At 46.5% G+C, this 22,227-nt stretch overlaps 1 protein-coding gene across 19 annotated transcripts in view; it reads left to right on the top strand.

The window, feature by feature from the left end:
• The window catches only part of CD34 (CD34 molecule), a 103,345-nt gene extending 90,325 nt beyond the window's left edge, over positions 1-13,020 (top strand). For 18 of the 19 annotated variants that reach the window (XM_039536751.1, XM_039536752.1, XM_039536757.1 and 15 more), the window contains 6 exons: positions 31-320; positions 1,633-1,719; positions 5,271-5,427; positions 5,856-5,908; positions 8,175-8,339; positions 10,361-13,020. In XM_039536751.1, the coding sequence (XP_039392685.1) occupies positions 31-320; positions 1,633-1,719; positions 5,271-5,427; positions 5,856-5,908; positions 8,175-8,339; positions 10,361-10,552 (944 nt within the window). In that variant the 3' untranslated portion in view covers positions 10,553-13,020. Of the gene's footprint in view, positions 1-30; positions 321-1,632; positions 1,720-5,270; positions 5,428-5,855; positions 5,909-8,174; positions 8,340-8,829; positions 8,945-10,360 lie in introns of those variants that run through there. The other variant, XM_039536758.1, reaches the window with a different exon arrangement.
• Positions 13,021-22,227: the final 9,207 nt, after the last annotated feature.

Raw genomic sequence — 22,227 nt, 5'->3', positions numbered from 1 at the left:
TAAGCATACTCTTATTTTTTTTCTATGTAGGAAAAGCAAGTACTACTGAAATGACCAAAGTGACTGAAGACACCAGCCCTGCAACTTCCGCAGGACCCACCCAGACACACACGGATGTGTCAGACCAGTTAGCGTCAGTGAAAACATCTCCCGATTTGCAGCTGAACACATCACATGCTCCTTTCAGCACAACAGCACAAGCCACAACTTTGGAAATGGTTTCAACAGCCACAACTTTGGAAATGGTTTCAACTACTGTCCTCACAGAGCAAACTTCCCACTCAGCTATCGCAGGACCGCTGCCTAGTAGCTCCATGGAGGTAGGAGGAAGTGCTTGACTATGCCTTTGATGAGCCATGGTGAGCATGTTGTTCCTGAAGACTTTCTTCAGAAGCTGTGGTCTGTTCGTACCATGCTGTGTTAAACCAGATCCAGTGCTGAACACATATGAGAGAGCCTTGTAGCTGGAGCACAGGACTGGGAGTTAGGAGACTTTGATTCTGTTCCCAGCCCTCCCAAAAACTCCCTTTGTGACACTGGACAGATCATTTTCCCCCTCTCTGTGAAATGGGGATAATGAGACTGCCCTATTCCTCGGGTGCTCTGAGGCTATATTCATTAATGGTTCTGAGATCCCCTGAGGGCATTACAGAATTGCCAGGGGTTACTGGTTGGCACTGTCTTTCATGGGACCCCTTGCCAGAATGCCTGGATATAGCACATCATCTGAACAAAGCACACTTCTCGGATTGATGAGCGTGTTATAAGGGATTCAGCAACTGATACAAACACATTTCTAGTGGAACGGCTTGTAGGGCAGTGCATATCATAGATTTCTTTGGGCTGCAAGGAACCTCTAGTGGGCTGCCTCTGACACTGATGCAGAATTGTTCTCACTCTCCTCAAACCATCCCCAACAGATGGATTTCTAGCCTAGTCTGGAGTATCTCCAGCCATGGTGATCTCATGTTCTTTGGCTACATCTTCCCTGCTGCAGTTCAGTCTGTTCCCGCTTGCTCTGTCCTGCCGTTCTGATACAGTGAGATTTGCCATTAAAACAGCTTTTCAGAGGGCATGTTTATTACCATAATGATGCTTTTCAACTTGAGACAAGCAGGCTACAGGGGATAGGTTCAATAGGGCTATTTTGGCAATAGATGTTACAGGGCTAGAATTGCCAGAGAGGTGGGGTTGGAACCTTTCTCTGCAGAGTTTTTAAGGACTAGCAACCAGCTGGGGTGCAGAGCAAGCAACCTCAGCCTAAGGATGTGAATCATAATGGGCTGACTCCAAGTAAAGGCTGCAGACAGCAGAGCTGGTACAGTTATGCTGCACCTAGGGGCCAGGATGCAGGGAACCTGGATACATGCAGGTCATATAGAGAACAGCTCTGTAGAGACTGCCTGCCCACTCCATCTTCTGTAGTGTAATTACAGGAGGTGGCCTGGAAAACTCCATGATAAAATAGGGTTTGGGGGTCATAATCCCAACCATTCCGAATATAGAAATAGAAAGATGCCTGTTATCTAGGAGCTTCAAAGACTTGCCTGAGGGATGCAGCCATGTGTCCTGACTTGTCTCTCTGTACCTATGCAATTTACAAATGCAGCAGTATTTTGTTTTACTTTCTAGCCCTACTACACCTTTGCTTGCAAGAATATTAAACATGTGAAGAATCCCAGAGTGATCTGCTTGCATCTCAGTGAGCCCGACACATGTGTAAGTAGCATATATGCAGGCAGGCTGAATGGCCACTTGTTTTAAAGCCGTGTGGGAACAGTGTGAGGTCTTGGGGGCAAGTTCTTACCATCATGTCAAACTTACAGCCACAAGGGGCCAGCAAAGCTGATGGTGCCTGGCGTGTTAGTGTGGTATTTACGGCTTGTGCTCCATTCCCATAGGGTGGGGAATGCAAACTGCTTGCTGCTGACTGAGCGCAGCAGAGACAACAAGAGTCACCAGGAGGAATTCAGTCATGTCCCCCTCCATCATAGTGCAACCTGGGGCCACCTCAACTTCCTTTGTCTCCTCCTGTTTAACAGGAAACCACCATTCACAAACACACACACCTATACCAGTCCTGCACACGTTATCTCCTCCGCCTCACCATCCTCCTCTCCCCTTACTGCCGGCTGGCATGCAGAGGAAATTGGGTCAGACGAGGGGGATACGGTGGAACCTGGGCCTCACTGCCCCGGTTCAATGGTTTTGAAGGGTATCCCAAGTCTGTTTGAACTGGTCCAGCTGGAAACTGTTAGTGCAATGATGTATTTGTGAAACTAAAATGAGATTAATGGGGAAGGATCAGCTAAAGTGCAGTTGGAGGGGAATAAACTCGCTGTGCAGCAAGTGAAGACCTGAGACAAATGCTAGATGGTGAAGAATCTTGTGGGACTGTCGACTGGTGTGAAATTACAGTAATTAACTTTACCTCCACTAGCCAGCCACACTTGGGGGGGTGGGGGGAGAGAGATAGTCTTACTCTATTGACTTTTCCTTGTAAATTACCTAATAACTGGCATTTCTGCCAGTTTACATTCAGGCTGAAAGTATTTTAGCAACAATTCATGTTGAAACCGCTATGGGATTGAGTTACCATAAACACAGATGCCATCTAGTGGGCAGTAAACAGACAGCATTGTCAGATGTGAGGTTTTATATATTTCTATATTCTGGTTGAGATTCACTGTCCAAGAAATTGGGTGTATTTAGTTAAAGGTAAGTTAGTAAATGAGTCCTGTTAATTGTGCTCACCCTTGGGAATGAATGAAATGCTGGAAAATCTAAAAAACTAAAAATAAAATAATAACAATTTTTAAAGCATGGTATTGAAGTTAAGGCACTGGACTGGGACTCAGTGTTCAATTCCTGCGTCTGCTACTGACTTCTCATGTGACCTTGGGCAAATCACTTAGTATGTTTGACACATGTCCTCTGCCCTTGGATTCCAGCTACTCTAGCAAGTCACATCTGACTGCTCGTACACTTGGAATCCCCAAATATGAAATGCTTTAAACCACACAAGTTTTAACAACGACTTTTTCGGAAACCCTTATCCCATGGAAGGGCTCTCCTCATGCCTCCACCTTAACTAATCATTGCATGGAAAATACTATTTGGCCTCCAAGCTGGGTTAGCTTCTGAACCTGGGAACCGGATAACTGTCTGAGAGGAGAGTAGATAGAGGGCGCTGAGTCGTTTCTCCTTTTTCCTGCTGGCCTTTCCCAAGTCACGCATGCAATAATCTGGTGTCTGTCTCTGTAAAACGCAAAGGAAACTACAACACTCTCAAGCATTCTTTCCACAGCAGACAAAAGAAAATACACAGGTCTTTCCTCCCAACTCAGTCCCCCAACCCCAAAACAAACTGTATGGAAATAGTACTAACTGGTTGTTTTAAACCTTCAGTTTTCACAACAAGCCAGTATAAATGGTTTTATTGGTGTGACTGGGAGGTTTTGTATTGTTTGGTGCTTAGCTAGGCCAATGTTTTTTAAAAGTGACTAGTGTAATAGTTCCCAAACCGTGGGCTGCAACCCCAAGTGGGGTTGTTCCACCAGTAAATGTGATTGCAGCAATTCAAAGTGTACATTTTACAAAATGGTGTCCTCCACACAGTATGACATCACATGTACCTACTTGCAGCGTCACACCGCATGGAGGAGGCTATTTTGCTCTACCAAATTGTGCTTTCCATGCAGCATCACCTTGCACACATATGTGCATGCCAATGGCGGATTAGCCACTGGGCCAATGGGGTCTGTGCCTAGAAGCCCTGGCCAATTGGGAGACCCCCGGAAAAATGGGCATCCTCGCACCTGGATCCACTCCAGCTGGCCAGCACTCCTGCTGGGGAGCAGGGTTGGGGTTCAGGGGCTTGCCCCGCTCTGCCTGCCTGTGCTTCTGCCAGGGAGCGGGGTTGCCGGGCGGGCAGAGCGGGGCAAACCCCCACGCCCAAACTCTGCTTCCTGGCAGGACTGCTGCGGGAGTGGGGGGAGAGCAAGCCCCCCATGCCCTAACCCTATTTCCCTGGCAGGAGTCATGGGGATAGAGGGGTTGGGGGGACTGCAGGTGGAAGGAGGGGCCACTTGCTCTGGCCCAGGGCCTCACAAAACCATAATCCGTCTTTGGTGCATGCAAGGTCATGCTGCATGGAAGACACCATTTTTAAATGGCATCCTCCATTCTGTTTGGGGTCGTGAGAAGCAATATAGCTAAAAATGGGGCCATGCACGGAAAATGTTTTGGAACCACTGGGCTAGTGATTTTGGTGCCTCCATTTTTTGGGTCCCCAACATGACACACATTAGAGGAGCCTGATTTTAGAAAGTGCTAAGCAGCCACTCTGAGCTGTCCAGCCCTCTCCATGATAGAGTATTTTAAGAAATGGTGACCCTGTTTTAGCAAAGTCCAGCCCTGATCCCCATCCAGAGTATGTGTGTACACAGGTTTTCGGAGAAGGTCCATCCTGTTTGGTGTACAAGTTGGCCAAGAGGAGGAAAAAGCTGCAATCCACTCTTCCCTTCCTCCACCCAAGAGTCACTATTGTTTTTAAGTAGAGGGGTCGTTTTAATGCTCCAAGTGAGAAGATTTTATTCTTCGCTGAGTCTTTGATCAACAACCCATCAGAAATACTAAATGCATTTCCTAAACAGGAAGGCCAATGTTTCTTTGTTATTTCCCTCTTCTCCTAGTTGATGACAATGGGACAAAAAATGACTGCAATTTCAAAACAATAAAGGCTCCCTTGGCTTCTTTCCCATTCTGAGATTTAAAGGGACACACCTGAGCACCTTAGACCCCAAATTTAGGCTTGGTAAAAATAAAATTTTAAAATTTTGTTAATATTTAACATTTATTTTACAAGCATAAAATTGTTCTGTGAGGTGGGTAAGTATCAAAATTCCCATTTGGCAGATGGGAAAACAGGTACAGAGAAGTGAAATTTCTCACCCAAGGTCACATAAGTTAGTGGGAAAGGAAGAATTGGTGTTTGTGGTCCCTGGCTCCCAGTCCATTGCTCAGTCTGTTGGATCAGACTGCTTCCCAGTTTGAGCTGATGTTAGACTGGTGTTGGCTATATGTTTGTACAATGCCTAGCACAATGGGGTCCAGATTTGGTAAGAAGGCCTTACACACTATTGCAATATAAATGATAGATTGATAACAATAACACAAGCTAGTGATATATTTTAGATATCATTGAGGGAGAGCATTTGTGGGTTTGTCTGGTTTCTTTTAATAACTCTTTCTTTCTGGGAATTTTGCAGAATAATTTTCTAAAGACAAAGGGAGCAAATTTAAGTTTGGTGATTTGTGACACAACCCCATCCTACAATCACTTCTCTTCTCCCCCATGCCACATTGAACTCGCCAAATCTGAGGTGGATCCCTCCTGCATGCTGCTCATTCAGGCTGGCGTTAAAGGTTAGTGGAACCAATGTCTCTGGATTTTGTTGTGACCACTGTGTCTGTGTATGGGGGATAGGAAGGAAAGTGGGGACTTATGTCGGAAAGAGGGAGGTTAACTGTTGGTGGACAGTGGGGATATATGACTTGTTTGTGGAGGCAGAGCTGGGGTATCTGAACACGTGTTAGAAAAACTAACACTAAAGCACAGACTAGAAAGCAGAATTCTCAGAGAACATATCAGCTCTGTAACTGTTGTTTTCCTTTCTCTATTAAGTGAGTTTAAGTAACTAGAGATTTATTTGGCTTATATTGAGACATAGCATTTCCTGCAGAATGAATGGGGAGTTCACAGCTTCTCCTTTGTCTCTTCAATACTGATGTAAACTGCAGGTATTGAACTTGTTGGCATTTGTGTCACAACCTTTCTGTTTTGAAAACTGCAGATGCAGATGCAATAGAAAAGGTCCTCCGAGATCGGAAGTCTGATCTAAATAAGGTAAATGCTTTAAACTAGTTAAGCATGGGAGACTGGATGGCTTTGTGGGCTGGGATAAAGTAGTCTTTTACTGACAGTTCAAATCCAGCCCAGGTTGGTGGTAACTGAAAACTGTCACTATCTCAGGGGCATTTGGTGACCAACTGTAAATAAGATGGGTTCAGTCCAGATACCAGTGCATAGGTATTCACAGCACCACACCACTTTAATGGACATCCTGGCTGGCAGTCACAGGATACAGACACCAATGGGCTATAGAGATCAAACCCCTTTGTTCCCTAGAGGTGGTCAGAGGTCAGTCAATGTGTAGAGGAGGCTTACTAGGCTGTATCTGTTTTGGGGAGAAACAGGGGATCTTTCTCTGTCTGTACTAATCAAATTGTTTATGTGCTCTAAACATATTTTGATCTAAGCACTGATTCATGTCCCTGGTACGTGAGGAATAATATACCCCCCATGGTGCCTTGTAGGTCCTCCAATACTAACAAGGCGGCACTTCAAAGAATGCTGCCATATTCTATTGCAACACACAGTTTGGTACAAAAGGGGCTAAAAATGTTCAATGAGCCAGTCATCTAGGGTTGCCACCTCTGAGGTACATAAAACAGGACATTTCTGGAATGATCCTGACCCCATAAAATTGGACAGCTGACAGTACATACTGAGCACCCTTACAGATTTCCTGGGACAGCTACCTCAAAAAAGGGATGATCCTGGGAAAACCAGAACAGATGGCAGCCCTACACTCATCCTGTAGAATTCTTCTGACAGGGAATTTCTGAGGCTTTGCAGACCTACCCAGAAGCCTCATCTGTTTGGGGATCCTGGAACCACAATCACTTCAGCACTTTTCCCTCTGGGAAGACCATGAACTTTCTGAAGTCATTATCAAGTATTTTCTGAGCCCAGTAGCAGAATCTCTTATTACTTTATTTACTTCAAAATACGTATGAAGTACCCATTGCCAGTGTATCCCTTTAAAAAAAAAAAAGGGGGAGGGAGCTAAATATTCAAAAGTAATTAGTGATTTTTGGGTGTCTAACCTGAGACTCTTTACGGGAGCCTGATTTTTAGAAACAATTGTGCACCCACCCTCTGAAGATCAAGGCCTTGTAATGTGTCTCAAGTTAGGGACCCAAAATCACTTGTCACTTCTGAAAATTCAGGGTGTGTGTGTGTGTGTATATATATATGCACACGCTCACTATAGCATTGTACAACCATTACCACAGAGTCCTCCGGTATCACTACTGTAAGCTGCAGTGCTTTGGATGATTACTGTAATGTACTGTAGTATTTTTTTTAAAAGGACCTGGGTCCCAATAATAACTTTTCAAAGTGCCATACTGACATTAATCTTCCCTATACACCATTGAAGTTGCAATACCTTGTAAAGCTGAACTCCAGGTGCCTGTAAAAATGGCACCCAGCAGCTAAACATGAACTAAGTTATTGCATCTGTGCTCTATGTCTCAAGGACATAACGTTCTCATGGTGGGTGAAAACTCCTTTTAGGGGAGATAAACACCGGGTACTGAGGAGGATGCTTAGAATGCAAGTGAGCTGTGAGGTCATAGAATGTCAGGGTTGGAAAGGACCTCAGGGAGTCATCTACTCCAACTCCCTGCTCAAAGCAGGACCAATCCCCAGACACATTTTTGCACCAGATCTCTAAATGGCCCCCTTAAGGATTGAGCTCACAACCCTGGGTTTAGTGGGCTAATGCTCAAACCTCCTTCAATCCTGGGTGTGTAGGCTCAGCAGAGTGCACAACCCAGGGCCCAGGAGATGGGAGAAAATAATAATTATACAAAACTGTGTGCTTCTGCATTGCTTCTCATCCAGAAAAGTTGTCAGTCTCACCAGAGGGGCCAAGGCCTGAATGCCCAATGGATTTCTTACCCCTACAGTTGGTGCCTGCAGGTCAGGGGTAAGGCACAGTGGTGGGGCAGTGTGGGGAAAGCTTGCACCGCTTTGGCCTGTGCTGTAGCTGATCTGGGGAGGGAGAATCTTGGGCTTGGGGGCTGTCAGCCTGGCTCTAAAGCTCTGATTCAACTCCCACTGAAGCTAATGAGTGTCTTTCCACTGGTTTCCTTGGGAGATGGGTCAAGCCCTGTGAGAGTGTGTGTAGATAGATAGATAGATATTAAAAGAACTTGGGTGGAAGACAAAGTTGTCTTTAAAATATGGAGTGCTCTCAGCAGATGTTGTGCATGCACGAGTTTCCTGTTTATGAGACTCTTGGCTCTGTTTGGTATATTTCCAGATTGGAATAAAATCCCATAAACTGGAGAGTATTGGACACCACCAGAACATTCCCCGGAATACGCTGATTGCCTTGGTCACATCTGGACTCTTGCTGGCGTTTCTGAGTTTGGCTGGATACTTCCTTATGAAACGACGGAGTTGGAGCCCCAGGGGAGAGAGGCTGGTTAGTGCTTATAGCTGGCAAAACAACAAGTAGAGAGAAACCAAAATACAGGAGGAATGCGGAGGAGGGAATGCAACAGAGTCACAAGCTCTCTAAGGGAGTGACCCACTGCCAAAGACCTCTAAGCGCCACTAACAGTCTCTGTTTGGGGGGAGAGAGAGGCTCAGCTTATGCTCTGTACAAGTTGCCTATAGCTTATGAATGTATCAATAGGTGTGACAAGACGGCTTGTTGCTTTGAGTGCCACTACAGGCAGGCCAACAGGGAAACTGAAAACTTGGTGGGCCTGTGACTGATCCAGCCTGAGAGTGGTGAATGGGGAGATGGAGATAAGAGAGGCATAAACAGTTGTGCTAGAGCTCAGATCATGAAGAGTGAAAGGAAATGTCTCTTCCTCTCTAATATTAAATATTCTGTGACTGTTCATTTGGGGATAACTACCCTTTGCTCCCTATCAGTTCCAGGTCTAACCGTTCTTTTTGCCTGGCAGTAAGAACTCATCTGGGAAGACTCCTCCAGAGACTCTGAAAGCTTGTGAATTTGCCATTGAAAATGAAATACCTTTCATCAATCATTACATTTAAAAATCAAACTCTACATCTGACTTGTATCTATGCTGTAATAAAGGTTGTTTCCCCCATTTAACAAATGGGGATAATAAAGAATATCAAGAAAGAAAGAAAATATTTTCTATCTATATTTTTCCTCTTACAGATTTTGCTGAGTTCCGGGGGTTCCTTCTTTATCACTGATTTATGGAGACTTGAATCTTTCTATGAAGTGCAGTCAGACCATGTTCATCTAGTTGCACATATGCATTTATACAGTGGGAGGCTAATAGAATTCAGTATTCTGGGATGGATCCTGCCAAATGCATTAATGCAAATGACAATGCATGTGTAGTGGATGATATAGCCAGGGGCTTGGTAACGCGATACAGAGCTTGTCACCTCTAGGGCATTGGATCCAACCTCCTGGTCCAGCTTGGCAGTGATTGAAAGTCACTGGTATCTAATGGTGATTTGGTGTTCCCTATGTTAAATAAGCCTGGTGATCTTAATCCAGTTTCCAGTGGACAGGTGTCTCCATCACAAACACCACCATCACCACAGTTGACAGTTTCAGCAAAGAAGCCAAAAAGTAAATTGGGCCATAGATCCTGAACTTCACTTATGTGTAAGAGATGTCCGTTCCAGGGCAGGACTGAGGCATACTGGGAGGGGACTGTGTGGGTGGGAAGTTTGCCCTCCTGCCGCCTATGCTGTAGATGGCTTTGTGGCCAAATAGAGGGCCTCAGACTCTGTCAGCCTGCATCTACTTCCTGATATACTCTGTTGGCAAGTGTATTTCACCTACAGCCCCATGCCCCTGGCTCTTGTTGGCCTTACTGTCAGATCTGCTGCACTTAAGGCCTTCAGAGCTGTCACAGCAGAACAAGAGTAGTGGTCCATCTAGTCTGGTCTACAACACTATCTCGTACCTTCTGCTTCTTAATGCACTTGACTAGTTGGGTAATAATAACATGTGTGTGCGTAGACCACCACAGGTATCCAAATTTAAGTTGCTGAATGTGTGGCTTAAGCCCCTACTGTGTCATTACTGAAAGCTGCTTATCTGAGTTGCAGGATGAAGATAGGAAAGGATATATGCCAAATGTTTCCTACCTGACCCATGTGGAAAATAGAGCTGGAGAAACCAGGGCTGGGTGTGCAAACTCCCAAGGAAGGCAGAGCCTAGTTCTGTTTTTCTGAACAGCACAAAAACCAGGGTGTTATGCTTTTTAGGTCATTGAGAAGAAATAACTCCCTGACTGGGCCTAACCTTAGTACAGTACTGCAATGCCACAGTTCAGGCCTGTATCCTACCTCCTTCCTGTTGACAGAAGCTGGTATCCCTGCCTGCTGCTATTATGTGTCATGCACGTGTTCACAGCCTTGCAGCTCCTGCTTGGCATCTAAGCTGGTTGCTGTCCATCCTTTCCTTTTGCTAACTCTGCATTTGTTATCTATGTACCCATTTAGGATGAAGACCTCTATTACACTGAAAACAGTAGCCAGGGAAATACAGGGATCACCGTGGACTCCCAAGAGCAGTCCGAGCGGCAGGAGAAGCCAAATCTCAACAGAGGGGCTCAGAAGAATGGGACTGGACAGGCATCCTCAAAAAATGGACATTCAGCCAAGCAGCACATTGTTGCTGACACTGAACTGTGAAATGTGCCAGGGTGACTGCCTTATGATCATGATTTGAAGGGGGGTGGGGGAGAAGAGACAGGAGCAGGGGATAAGGGAGAGATTATCCCTTGGATGGTTGGGAAAATTTAACCCTTTTTTAGCTGAAGAACTCCAAAGTCCCACTCTAAAGCACACTGAACCCCAGAGCTAAGGTAGCACGGTGCTGTAGAGTGTTGACCTATCCTAGCAAGGAGCCTCTAGGGGTTAATACAGGGCTAGGGTTATGGGCTGGGGTTCTTTGCTCTTCCTTTAGCAGAAGAGAATGGGATGTGATCAGCAGTCAAATCACCCAAGCAAGGGATGGGGAAGATATTTGGAAATTCGGAGCTATGTCGGCTTTGTAAGAAATTGGCTTGATACTGATTTTACTTGGAAGGGAAGGGAGCAGGGAGGTGGTTTAATCCTTCATGAGCCGATGGAGCATTTTACTGCCTCTTGTTAAAGACACATGCCATTAACCTAGCTTCCAGGCCTCTCAGTGGAGAATCAGGGGCTCTCTGCGTGAGAGATACTGCCAAAAAGTGGGGAAATGGCCTCCCCTTACCATCCTCTGAACTACAAAAGTAAATACCCCAAAACTGCAAGTCCCACCCATTTACCACTATTCTGGTTCTGTGCTCTCATTGTTATATGTAAAAAATAAGAAGTGCCATATAGCAACTGAATTGCTTCTAATGAGATATGGGCTTAAGCCAGAAAAACCTGGATCCAGATTATATACAACTCAAATTCCAGCAGGGGCTTGGGCCCATTACAATATAGGGATCTGGGTTCTGACTACCATCACCTCCAAAGTTGTAATGTCTTTCACTGTGATAGTTTGGTTTAGCCTCATCTTTGTATTTAAGTGTAGCCTTTTCCTCTGTCAGCAACATTAGTAAGTTAATGCCCCTTCTTGTGCTTTATGTCCTCTCAATGTTTAATGCTCTTGTGGCATTTGTATGTAAAGCTTTCCAGGTGGAGTCTGGTATTGAGATGCGAATAGACTTGGAGTTGAATTACTATCTCTCTTCCCCCCCCGCCCCCCAGCATATGTGTAGTTGTTTTGTAGTGAATCCTCTGGTGTCTGGCTCCCAAAGACTGGAGGCACTAGTTAAAAGTGAAGGGGGAGAGAGAGAGAGAGAGTGTGTGTGTGTGTGTACACACACAAGAGCATATGACACTGTTCTAGACAACTCACCCCACTTTGAGTGCTTGCAACAGTACTGTCAAGCCATGTGGAAGGAGCTGGCATTGTTACCCACCATGAGGCCTTGGAAATATGTAGATATCAAAGCATTCCTAAAAGAATCCAAAAAATTGTCATACAGGAAAGAAACCTCAGTCCTGCTAACAGATGTTTGGCCTTCCCTAGTAATAGGGGTTGTGTGTGTGTGTGTGTGTGTGTATATGTAGATATATATACGCACACACACATACAGGGGAAAGATATTGACTCTTAAGAACAAAGAAAAGGCCAATTTTTTGAGTTTGAGATTGTTCTCTTGGAAAGAGTTGTTTAAGCCAAGCCCATTCTGTGTGGGTCAGGAGTCACATATTATTCATTAAAGGGTGAAGTCCAACAGACCTACTTATGTCCAGACTCACTTTGTAGAATGGAGCAGTCCCCTTGAATACTTGCTGCCTGTAGCCTTTGTGGTTCCTGATCTCCTGATTGGACAGGCCACAGGTTGGCTAGCTGCAGGTGGAGGCCTCTATCAGTGGGACCAGTATTATTATAGCAGCTACAGCCCTGCCCTGGGCACAGCCTTGTGGGATCGGGGAGCAGGTATGTGTAAAGGGAAAAGAAATTTAATTGGAGAAAGGGGACTGGCTGGCTCAGTGGCTTTCATCTCTATGTCACGGATTCCAATGAAGACCAGGCTGGTGGTTGACCAAAGACATTGCTGTATGATCCATGTATTGGTGGCCCATGTACAATGAGTAGGGGACACCTCATCACCACTGGCATTAACAGACTCTATTCTTGGCAGCTTCAGCATTGGGGCTGAGGATTAATAGGCCTGGAAAACTGACATACCCTCTCGCTACTAAAGGTTATTACCATTCCTTGTCAAGACAGACTCACAGGTGCCTGGGATGTGGGGACAGGCTGCTTTGTGCCTGACTAATACTATGCTTAACAAAAAGGATTTCAATTTCTATTTCAAGTTCTGTTAATAAGGCCCTTTTCACTAGCACTAAAGTCATGTAAAAATACAAAAACTATTTGATTTTAAGTTTTGTTTGTTTTCTTTTTTACAAACAGATCTGTAAATACTGTCAGTAAAAAGAGATGAGAATTGAACCCAGCTTTTCTGTTGTATTCTTGAAACAATGGACTGTTTGTTCCATTGGCAACTGTGTCTGGCTCAGTTAACTGCCTGGACAAAGAAAAGAATGTGCTTCCTCTAAGAAGTTGCTTTCCAGTAGAAATAGCATAAGTAAAAGATGTTTCTTATTCTTTGCTTGCTTGTGCACTCTCTCTCTTTCTTTCAGCAAATGGATTCAGAGCGAGTGAAAAACATCTATCATATGTTCAAAAAATCCTCTCCTCCCCCCCAATTAAACTCTCACACCCGCTTAATGGTTGATTATCTGCTGTCTACAATGCACTTATTATTCCTTGCTAAATGTCTTAGGTCTGGATGCTGCAAGCTGATCCACAGGGGCACCCCTTTGACTTGCAGGACTGGGGCTTTAGATTGGAATCAGATGTAATTGCACCTGTGTGTGTTTTGCTAAGGATTAATTTCAAGCTGCATAAAGGTAGTCTTTTCCATTATTATTATTTGTAATATGGCACTGCCCAGAGGCTCCAGCTGAGATCAGGGCCCCATCACGCTGGGCACTATACAATAATTGGAAACAGTCTTGGCCTCAAAGAGTTTACATTCTAAACAGGCAAGACAGATAAAGGGTTGGAGGGGAAACTGAGGCACAGAGAAATGCAGTGACTTGCCCAAGAGTCACCCAGCAGGTCAGTGATAGAGCCAGAAATAGAATCCAGGGCTCCTGATTTCCAGTCCTGTCCCCAAGACCAAGCTGTCCTGATCTGCATGAGAAATGTGTAGATCATGATGTTTCATTATCCAAATGTACATTTTATCCCAGAGAGCAGGGGTCTTCTATGTGCATTTTTCAGTTACAATGAATATGGATTTATTTGTGCTGAGAAATCATGATGTCTGAGAGAGAAATGCAAAGCTAGTGAAAATCTTTTGTAACACCAGTCCTAAGGCAATGCATGGGTGAGTCAACAATCTTTGCTGCTTATCCTGCTTGGGGGGATAAAGAACATAGCTTCCAGACAATCCTGTAACCCTTAAATATCTGCTGACCTGTATAAAATTATGCATGTCCCATTGTCTTCAGCTGCATTAAGTAATTCCCATGTTTCAGTTCTGAAGGATTGGGGACCTAAATTGATAAGGAGACATTAGTTTTTTTAGTTTTCCTATGCAGAAACACCAGCTTGTGGGCTGATGGAAAGCCTATTTGATGATCTGCAGTGGTGCTTTCCGAGATATCTTAGGGTACAGAGGCCAGCCCCAGCACTGGCAGACAAGGAGTTAATCACTGCTAGGTTGTGCGGCTGACCAGAAACAGGTGGAATGGGTTGTGGTAATGAGGTGAAGTTGCTACCTGAGAGACTCAGTGCAGGGCTTCTAGCCTGAATGAGCCTTTTGGTTTAAAACATTCTTTAACTCTGTTTATTTCTGAATCGCTTCACCCAAAGAATCCTGATAACAAAATGTACCTTGGGTAGGCTCTCCTGGTAGAGCTGCCACACTGCTCTAGCAGCTCACCCAGGGTGTAGGCTGCAGTGTGTTCCTTTCTCTCCTCCGCTCTTTGCACAGCAATAAGCCCAGCCCAACGGCTTCTAAAACTCCCCATGTTGTATCTGCACCAGAAGCATTGCTAGGACTGGTTCCACTTTACCCAGCTTTGATCAGCGGTGAAGATGGCTCCTCTGTGTCCATGTATGGCTGGAGCAAAACAGTAACCCTGAGAAAAGAAGAACTGCTGGTGAGTCCCAACCCAGGACTTGCCCCACAGATGAAATTCTCTCTCTCTTTCTCTGCTGCAAGTGGGGCACAGTACAGAGGAAGAACAGAAGTGACAGTGTCTGCTCATAAAAGGCTGAATTTCAAAGGAAAGGTAAGAACAGGCTGTACTTCAGCCCAGAGTGTTATGCCAGTGGGGCTACCATCCATGACTGTTGCTGAACCAACAGGGTAGGAACTAATTACAGGTGCTCTTGCGCAATATCACCACACAGCATAAGCAATCCTAGAGTGTGAGCTTCACTTTTGGAATCTCCCCAAAGGGCATGGAGCAAATAGTACTGTGTATCTCTGCATGGATAAGACAGTGTGGCAACTTTCTCTGCCAGGCCCGTAGAGCTTTTCCTTTGTAGCGCCTAGCTCTTGGGGTTCATGGAGGATGGGCGGTTAGAGCAAAGGACTGGCAGTCTGGACTCTGGGGTTTCATTTGTGGTTGTGCCTATAACTTGCTCTATATGGTAGGCTTTGGTTAAGCCGCAGAACCTTTCCCTTCCTGTTTGCTCATCTCTGATGTGGATGCCAGAGCAGAGGGGTGCCTGGAGAGTCTGGCACATGCTTTGACTGAAAGGTGCTACAGAAATGCACAGCATATTTCTATCTAAGCCGTCTACACGGACTCATGAAAGCTTAAGATTCAAAAGACCTATAGGGCCACCCAATCCGTCTTCCTGCCATTGAGGTGTTGCTCGCTACTGGACATTTCCTAGTGCCTTGTCTAGTTTTAAAATGGGCAATCTTTTATATTCTGTAGTGGCAACAACCAGGGGTGAATTACTTGTCTAACAAATCTGATCTAGATGCTGATTGCTGGACAGTGCTAACGCTACCTGAGGGGACCAAATTTCTGTTAATTAGAGATGTTAAGTAACTTTCTTTTCCCCCTCCTTTCCCCATCCCCCACAGACCAGTTTCTTTTTTGATCAACTAGTAAAAACTCAGGTTTCCCTTGGAAAATGTTTCCCCCACTCTGTGCCTTGGTCTTTGGGGCCAGAATAAATGGTTGAATGTTGAACTGAGGCATTAGCAACGTTATCTAAATAGATTATGGCTTTGACTCAAACCAACAAAAGCAAAGCATTTCAGAGTTAAGACATCTCTCAGTCCTTAAGTTGCTTACTGGTGCCTAGCTGTCTGCAGGAGCCTGGGAAAAATGATCCTCTGTACCCTCTCAGCCTGCTGCATTGTTCAGCCAGGGGGGCTCAGAGCACAGACTATGTTTTAAATATGGAAGGTGAAAATAAAAATCTTGTTCTTTTTTGCATGTTGATGAGACAAGGAAAGTCCCTAGGTAAATATTATGGGTCTTTGTTGTGGGAATGCCAGTGGATCCTCAACTCTAAAGATGCTGCTGCAGCCTCTCAGCAGAGAACATGAATGGTCTGGAGAGGCAATGCAGCTTAGTGGATAGAGCTCACACAATGCTGGACAGAACCTAGAATATCTGGGTTCTGTTTCCAGCTCTGTGCAAGTCTGCTGGGTGACCTTATGCAAGTCACTTCCCTTATCTGTTCCTCAGTTTCCCCCTCGGTACAGTGGGGATAATGATACTGACCTCCTTGAGATCTACTGACAAAAAGCATGCTATAAGAGGTAGGTTATTATATTTAGTATTACAGTGACTCCAAAATCTTCATTGCCAAAACTTTGCATTTGTGTGAGGGCAGTGGTGTCCTGTGGTCAGAACACGGGAAGGGCAACCCAGACTTCCAAGTGGCTATCTCTAGTTCTGCCATTGATTTGCACAGTGACCTTGGGCAAGTAACTCACGTAATCTCTCTCAGGCTCATCTTTTCTGCAGCTAACATGGGTGTTAGAAGATCAGTTAAACCCTAATCTTCAGACCTTTGTGTTAGAGTGAGAGTTTTGCACACACAAGGGACTCAATAGGAGTTATTTAAGCTATTTATAATGATCTTGTTTCTTCATTTTAACCCCCTCCCCACATCCCAACATGGGTGAGTTACATTCACACTGTAAAGCAAGGCCTAGGAAGAAGGAAGGATGGTCCTGTGGTTGAAACACAGGACTCAGGAGAGGTGAGTTCTATTCCAAGCTCTATCACTGGCTTCCTGTATGACTTGGGCAAGTCACTTGTTTTTTCTGGGTCTCAGTTCCACTTCCCTGTGTCTCCAGGACAGGACCTGTCTCTTGCTACGTGTAAGTACACTGCTAAGCAGAATGAGCCTCTGATCTTGGTTGGGGCCTCTAGCTGCTACCCTCATTCTAACAATGAATGCTCCCTTTTAGCTCCTCTGCAGTTCTTGGTCCTCTGATCTCCTGCAGTAACAAATCCTGCAGATAAAATATATGCAGGAAAAGTGAATGGCTTTCCTAGATTTGGGCTCCATCTTCCACAGGACACAAGGAACTCTCTCTTATAGACACTGTAAATGTGATGTTACAGAGCAGCTGATTTTTTTTGAATGAGCCTGTGCCACATGCCGTGATGTGTCTGAGCTCTAATCTATATGGGGTCCATTTCTCAGCTACCAGGACACCTTCTGCAGCCAAGCCGAGACAACAAAACCATAGAGTAAATTGCACTGGCAAAATAAAAGCTTTCCTCAGAGCAGCCAAGACCAAAGGAAATGCAGATCACAGGGGAGGTGGGGGTGCAAACCTGCAGAGAGGTCCAGGCTGGAAAGGGCTGTGCTTGGAGCTTTTGGAAATGTTTTCTGTGTGTGTAAATGTAGGCAGGTCCCATTCAAGCTGAACAAAGGCTCTGTTATTCCTTCTTTATCAAATGACGTAGGTTCCTTCCTTGCAGATCCCACGACAAGCTCTTATTTTTGAGAACATTATTGCCAATAACAGTTTAACCACCCGCAGCCTCCAGCAATCCCTTGCTGACTGAAAGTTAGGGTTGCCAGGCATCCAGTTTTCGACCGGAATACCCAGTCGAAAAGGGACCCTGGCGGCTAGGGTCAGCACTGCTGACCGGGCCGCTAGAAGTCCAGACAGCAGCACAGGGGGGCTAAGGCAGGCTCCCTGCCTGCCCTGTCTCCGTGCAGCTCTGGAAGCAGCCAGCATGTCCCTCTCCGGCTCCTAGGCACAGGAGCAGCCAGGGAGGCTCCATGTGCTGCCCCCGAGTGCTGGCTCTGCAGCTCCCATTGGCCAAGAACCAGGGCCAATGGGAGCTGCGGGGGCAGTGCCTGCAGCCGGGGGCCCCCATGGACATGCCAGCCGCTTCTGGGAGCCGTCTGAGGTAAGTGCCGCCTGACTGGAGCCCTCATCCTTTCCTGTGCCCCAGCCCCCTGCCCCAGGTTGGAACCCCCTCCCACACCCTGAACCCTAATTTCTGGCCCCACCCTGTAGCCGGCACCCCCAGCTGGAGACCACACCCCCTTGTGTACCCCAAGCCCCTCATCCCCAGACCCACCCCAGAGCCTGCGCCCCCAGCTAGAGCCACCACACCCCAGCCCAGTGAAAGTGAGTGAGGGTGGGGGAGAGCGAGCGACCGACTGAGGAAGGGGGGATGGAGTGAGGGGGGAGGGGCAAGGTTGTTTGGTTTTGTGCTATTGCTGGTGTGTGTCATGGACATAGCCCCATAGTTCCTTTAATACTAAAATCATCACCTTCCGCTGTTCAAAATACCAGAGCTAGGTTCTTTCCCTTAATCGAAGGGGCAGGAACATGGTATGACATTTGTTAATGCGCATGCCAAGGCAAGCTGAATTGAATGGCATGCTGCGGTGCTGTTTATTTTACTCACACACACACACTCACACTCACACTCACTCTCTGTCAAATAATTTATGGGACTTCTTGCCTTCCGCTTAGGCAGGAGGGCGTTGGCTGCATTTGGAGGCAGGACATGGGGTTAGCTTGAACAATGGTGTTATCCAATATTTGCAAAGCTTAGGCAGTAGCAGCACGTCCAGTAATACTTGGCTGTTATACATTGCTTAACGATTTAATAATAGCGGTACCTAGCCCCTGTATAGTGCTCTTCATCAGCAGGTCTCAGAGCACTGTTGAAAGGGGATCAGTAAAATTAGTCTCAATTTACAGATGGGGAAATTTAAATGCACTTCACCCATGGTTGTTAGTTGGTAGTGGACATGGATGGGACCGCCCACTCCAAAGCATAAGTCTCAATTACTTGAGCCAAAGGAATAATGTCCCTTAGCTGGTAGCAGTAATGTGCTTTTATCTGTGGTGTTAATTGCAGTATTGCGATTTTGGGGTGTTTTTTCATTTGTCTCATGTAAACATGATACAAGGCACCAGTTCAGGAATTTTCCCTTATTCAAAATGGCCGCCTTATTCCCTTACTCGCAGCAGGGTTGAAGCCGGCAAGATGGCTGCCATTTTCCCTTCTGTCTCTTGCAGAGGCAGGCAGGCTGCCCTTAAGAAAGATGTCTGACACCTCCCCTAGTCTCAATGTGCTTGAAAGCCACGTCCCCAGGCAACATGGCTGCCAGCCACTGTATGGTTCTTGGGGCTGCACAGGACTCAGGGACTGTGAGGAGCAGCAGAGACCCTGTGAAAGGTGGCTGGGGAGAATGAGGGGGAGTAGGCATTGGGGTGTGGGAGGTAGGAGGGAGGCTGAAGGGGCAGGTTGGGGGATGTGGGAGGCTGAAAGAGGCAGGGGGCATGGGGGCAGGTGGGAGAGTGTAGGGGGATTTGAGGGCTTGGGGGAGGCTGAGGGGAGGTGCAGAGGGTGTGGGGGCAGGCTGGTGGGGGGGTGCAGCAGGATGTGGGGGAAAGAGGGAGGTGATAGATGGGAGCTCACCCAGCCTAGGGTGGGTGGTGGATAAGGGGAGTTGGGGAGAGGTCTTGCCCTGTCCGGGGAAGGTGAGTGAGGGAGTCATGAGCATAATGGGAAATAAAATAACTCCTACTGAGTCCCTTGTCTGGGGGGGTGAGGAGAAGGCAAGTGTCGTCTCCTTCTGAGCGGTTGGGGAGAGGCGTGCATTTTTTGTGTGCATTAAAGGATGAAATTATCCTACCCACACACTGCCAGAATAGAGTGGAGTTAAAAGACAGACCAGACAATAAGGCTTGATGGTGATTTTAAAATCTCTTGGGTCGTGGGGCCAATCTCATAATTTTGGGGATCTGAGTCATGGTTTTGATCTCGAAGATTGCTGTACTGCCACAGTGTCCTGGGTCTTTGTCATCTCAGCATTATCCTCTTCTGTGGACCAACCATTGCAGTGGGACATAAAACACTTAATAAGTATATCACATAAATATTAACTGGGATGGAGAAAGGAGAATTTAGTTAAGTAAGCATTACTACTTCCACTTTAACTGAGGCAGTGTTTAAATTATTTGCTTGTAGTTGCAGAGAGCATTGTTGGCAGACCTGGGTTAGAAGTCTTGGTTCCTGGCACTGAGTTTTATCCTTATGAGCTGGCCACAGTCTTTGCTGACACACCAGGGAGTGAACCAGGGTTCTCCAGAGCGAACAGCATGAGCTGCTACAGCTTGAGCTAAAGAGCCAACATGCTGTAACTGGCGCTAACAGATTCATGTCCTCTTCTCTGTGGATCGGGCATAAAGGGGAACTTGTAACACATTACTCCTGAGTGGGTTAAACTTAAACTATGCTTCCTGTTACATAGGCCTGATCTCAACTCTGTTGGGAGCCCATGGTGTCTTTCCATTGGCTTCAATGTGCTTTAGATTGGGCTCTCTGTGGCCAAAATAATACCATTCTGTTGTCAATTAAGGGTAGTGGAGGTTATATGCAAAAGGGTTCCCTGATAGGGTGCAGGGTGTATGTGTGAGAGACTGACGAAATGGTGTCTTGCATTCTCTCCAGCCTGGAACTAATTAATGCAGCCATAAACAACCCTCCCCTGGCTGGTGTGTGCAGGGATATGAGGTTTCCCTTAAGAAAATTATAAGCTGATGGTAAATGTTTCCATGCTGCCTGCAGTCCTTGTTCTGGCCTTACCTTAAGGCTCCATTCAGTTCTGCCCACCCACAGAGTGAATGGCTGAAATGAGCTGATGTTTTTACTGCCTTTTGGCAAGAAGAGCTGACACACCTAACTTAAAAACAGAGTTCCTCAGCTCTCTCTGGCATCTCTGCTCCTCCACTTTCCACTGTTCTTGTGAACTCTTTCCCATAGGTCCTAACTTCACCCTTCAGCAGTCCAAGTGGGATGAGATGTGAGGATGGGACCTTTGTTTATGCTCCATCAGATTCTAAGATGAAGGGCACCTTCTTAGAGACATGTGATATTAACTACTAGGTTTTGAGTCGGTCTCAGCTGTGAGAGTGGGATCAGGTCTCTCATTTTGCACCTGGAGATCCCCAGGTACTTCCCAGATCTGTCTCTCACAATGGAGCTAATGTCTTGGTGCTGGAAAGCACCGACCCTTTGCTTGGCAGCTGAAGGCTACATGGCAGAGTCCACATGACTGGTACCCATTGTTTTCCCCTCAGATATCGATGCGGGGTGAGAGCTCATCCTGCAGCAGATGTTCTGGTGGCCTGTCTCAGCTGATCCCTCATAAGATGTTTCAACCCCAGTCCCTTCTGTGAGTGCCCAATTAAAAGCACGTAGGCATTTGGAACCACTGGGACACTTGATGTGAATTTGAGGGAGGATGGTTTCAGATGCAGTAATGTAGAGACTGGAGAGAACTGAAGCTCATTTATTGCCTCTGCTACATGCCAGTTAGTCTGATAGGCAGTTAAGGTGTTAAAGTGGGGTGCAGTAATTCCGTGAAGGGCGAAATACCCCAACATGAAGGGGTGTATTGTGACTGAGGTATGAGGTTAGAGGTCTTCAGTCTGGTCTCAAACAGCTGGGTGTACCTCTCACCATCACGTGCTCCAGAGCGGTTTAATACCTGCACTGTAGCTATAAGCTATTAATTAGCTGCCACATTCCAGCCCGAAGTGGCTGCATTTCAGTGATGGGTGAAGTGATTAATGTGTACAACTTGAAGAGAGAGTTACAGTGTGCAAATGTGGATTAGTTCCGATTCAAAGTTTTTGAGGAACCAGATTGGCTATTAGAGAGAAAAGATCAGGCCAGTTCTCAAACTACCCTAAGTTTCAGGGTGGAGGGTATCTGTGGATTTGCTCTTGAATCACCTTTGATTAAATGCAAAGTATTTTTGGACATTTCTTCCTGTAGGGCGCTCTATAAACATAGGATTTATACATTCTAGTTTAACAGCAAACTGCTTTTCAATGGCCTTCCAACAGATGCAATAGAACGGGGGTTCTCAAACTTCTGACAACAAAAATTACTACATGACCCGGGGGGAACTGAAGCCTGAGCCCACCCAAGCCCTGCTGCCCGGGGTGAGGGATGGGAAGCCAAAGCCCAAGGGCTTCAGCCCTAGGCAGAAGGCCTATAACCTGAGCCCCGCCGTCCAGGGCTGAAGCCTTTGGCCCCAGGTGGTGGGGCTCAGGCTTCGACATCTGCCCCAGCAAGTCTAAGCCAGCCCTGGTGCAGGGCCGCCCAGAGGGGGGGGGGCCAAGAGGGGCAATTTGCCCCAGGCCCCGCGTCCCGCAGGGGCCCCCACGAGTGTTTTCCGGGGCCCCTGCGGCTCCGGTTGAGCTCCCGCAGGCATGCCTGCGGCAGGTCCACTGGAGCCCAGGACGAGTGGACCTGCCGTAGGCATGACTGCGGAGGGGGCG

This window comes from Mauremys reevesii, linkage group 4 (assembly GCF_016161935.1).
Source record: "Mauremys reevesii isolate NIE-2019 linkage group 4, ASM1616193v1, whole genome shotgun sequence".
Classification (NCBI taxonomy): Eukaryota; Metazoa; Chordata; order Testudines; family Geoemydidae; genus Mauremys; species Mauremys reevesii.
This window is presented reverse-complemented; position numbering and strand designations above follow the sequence as displayed.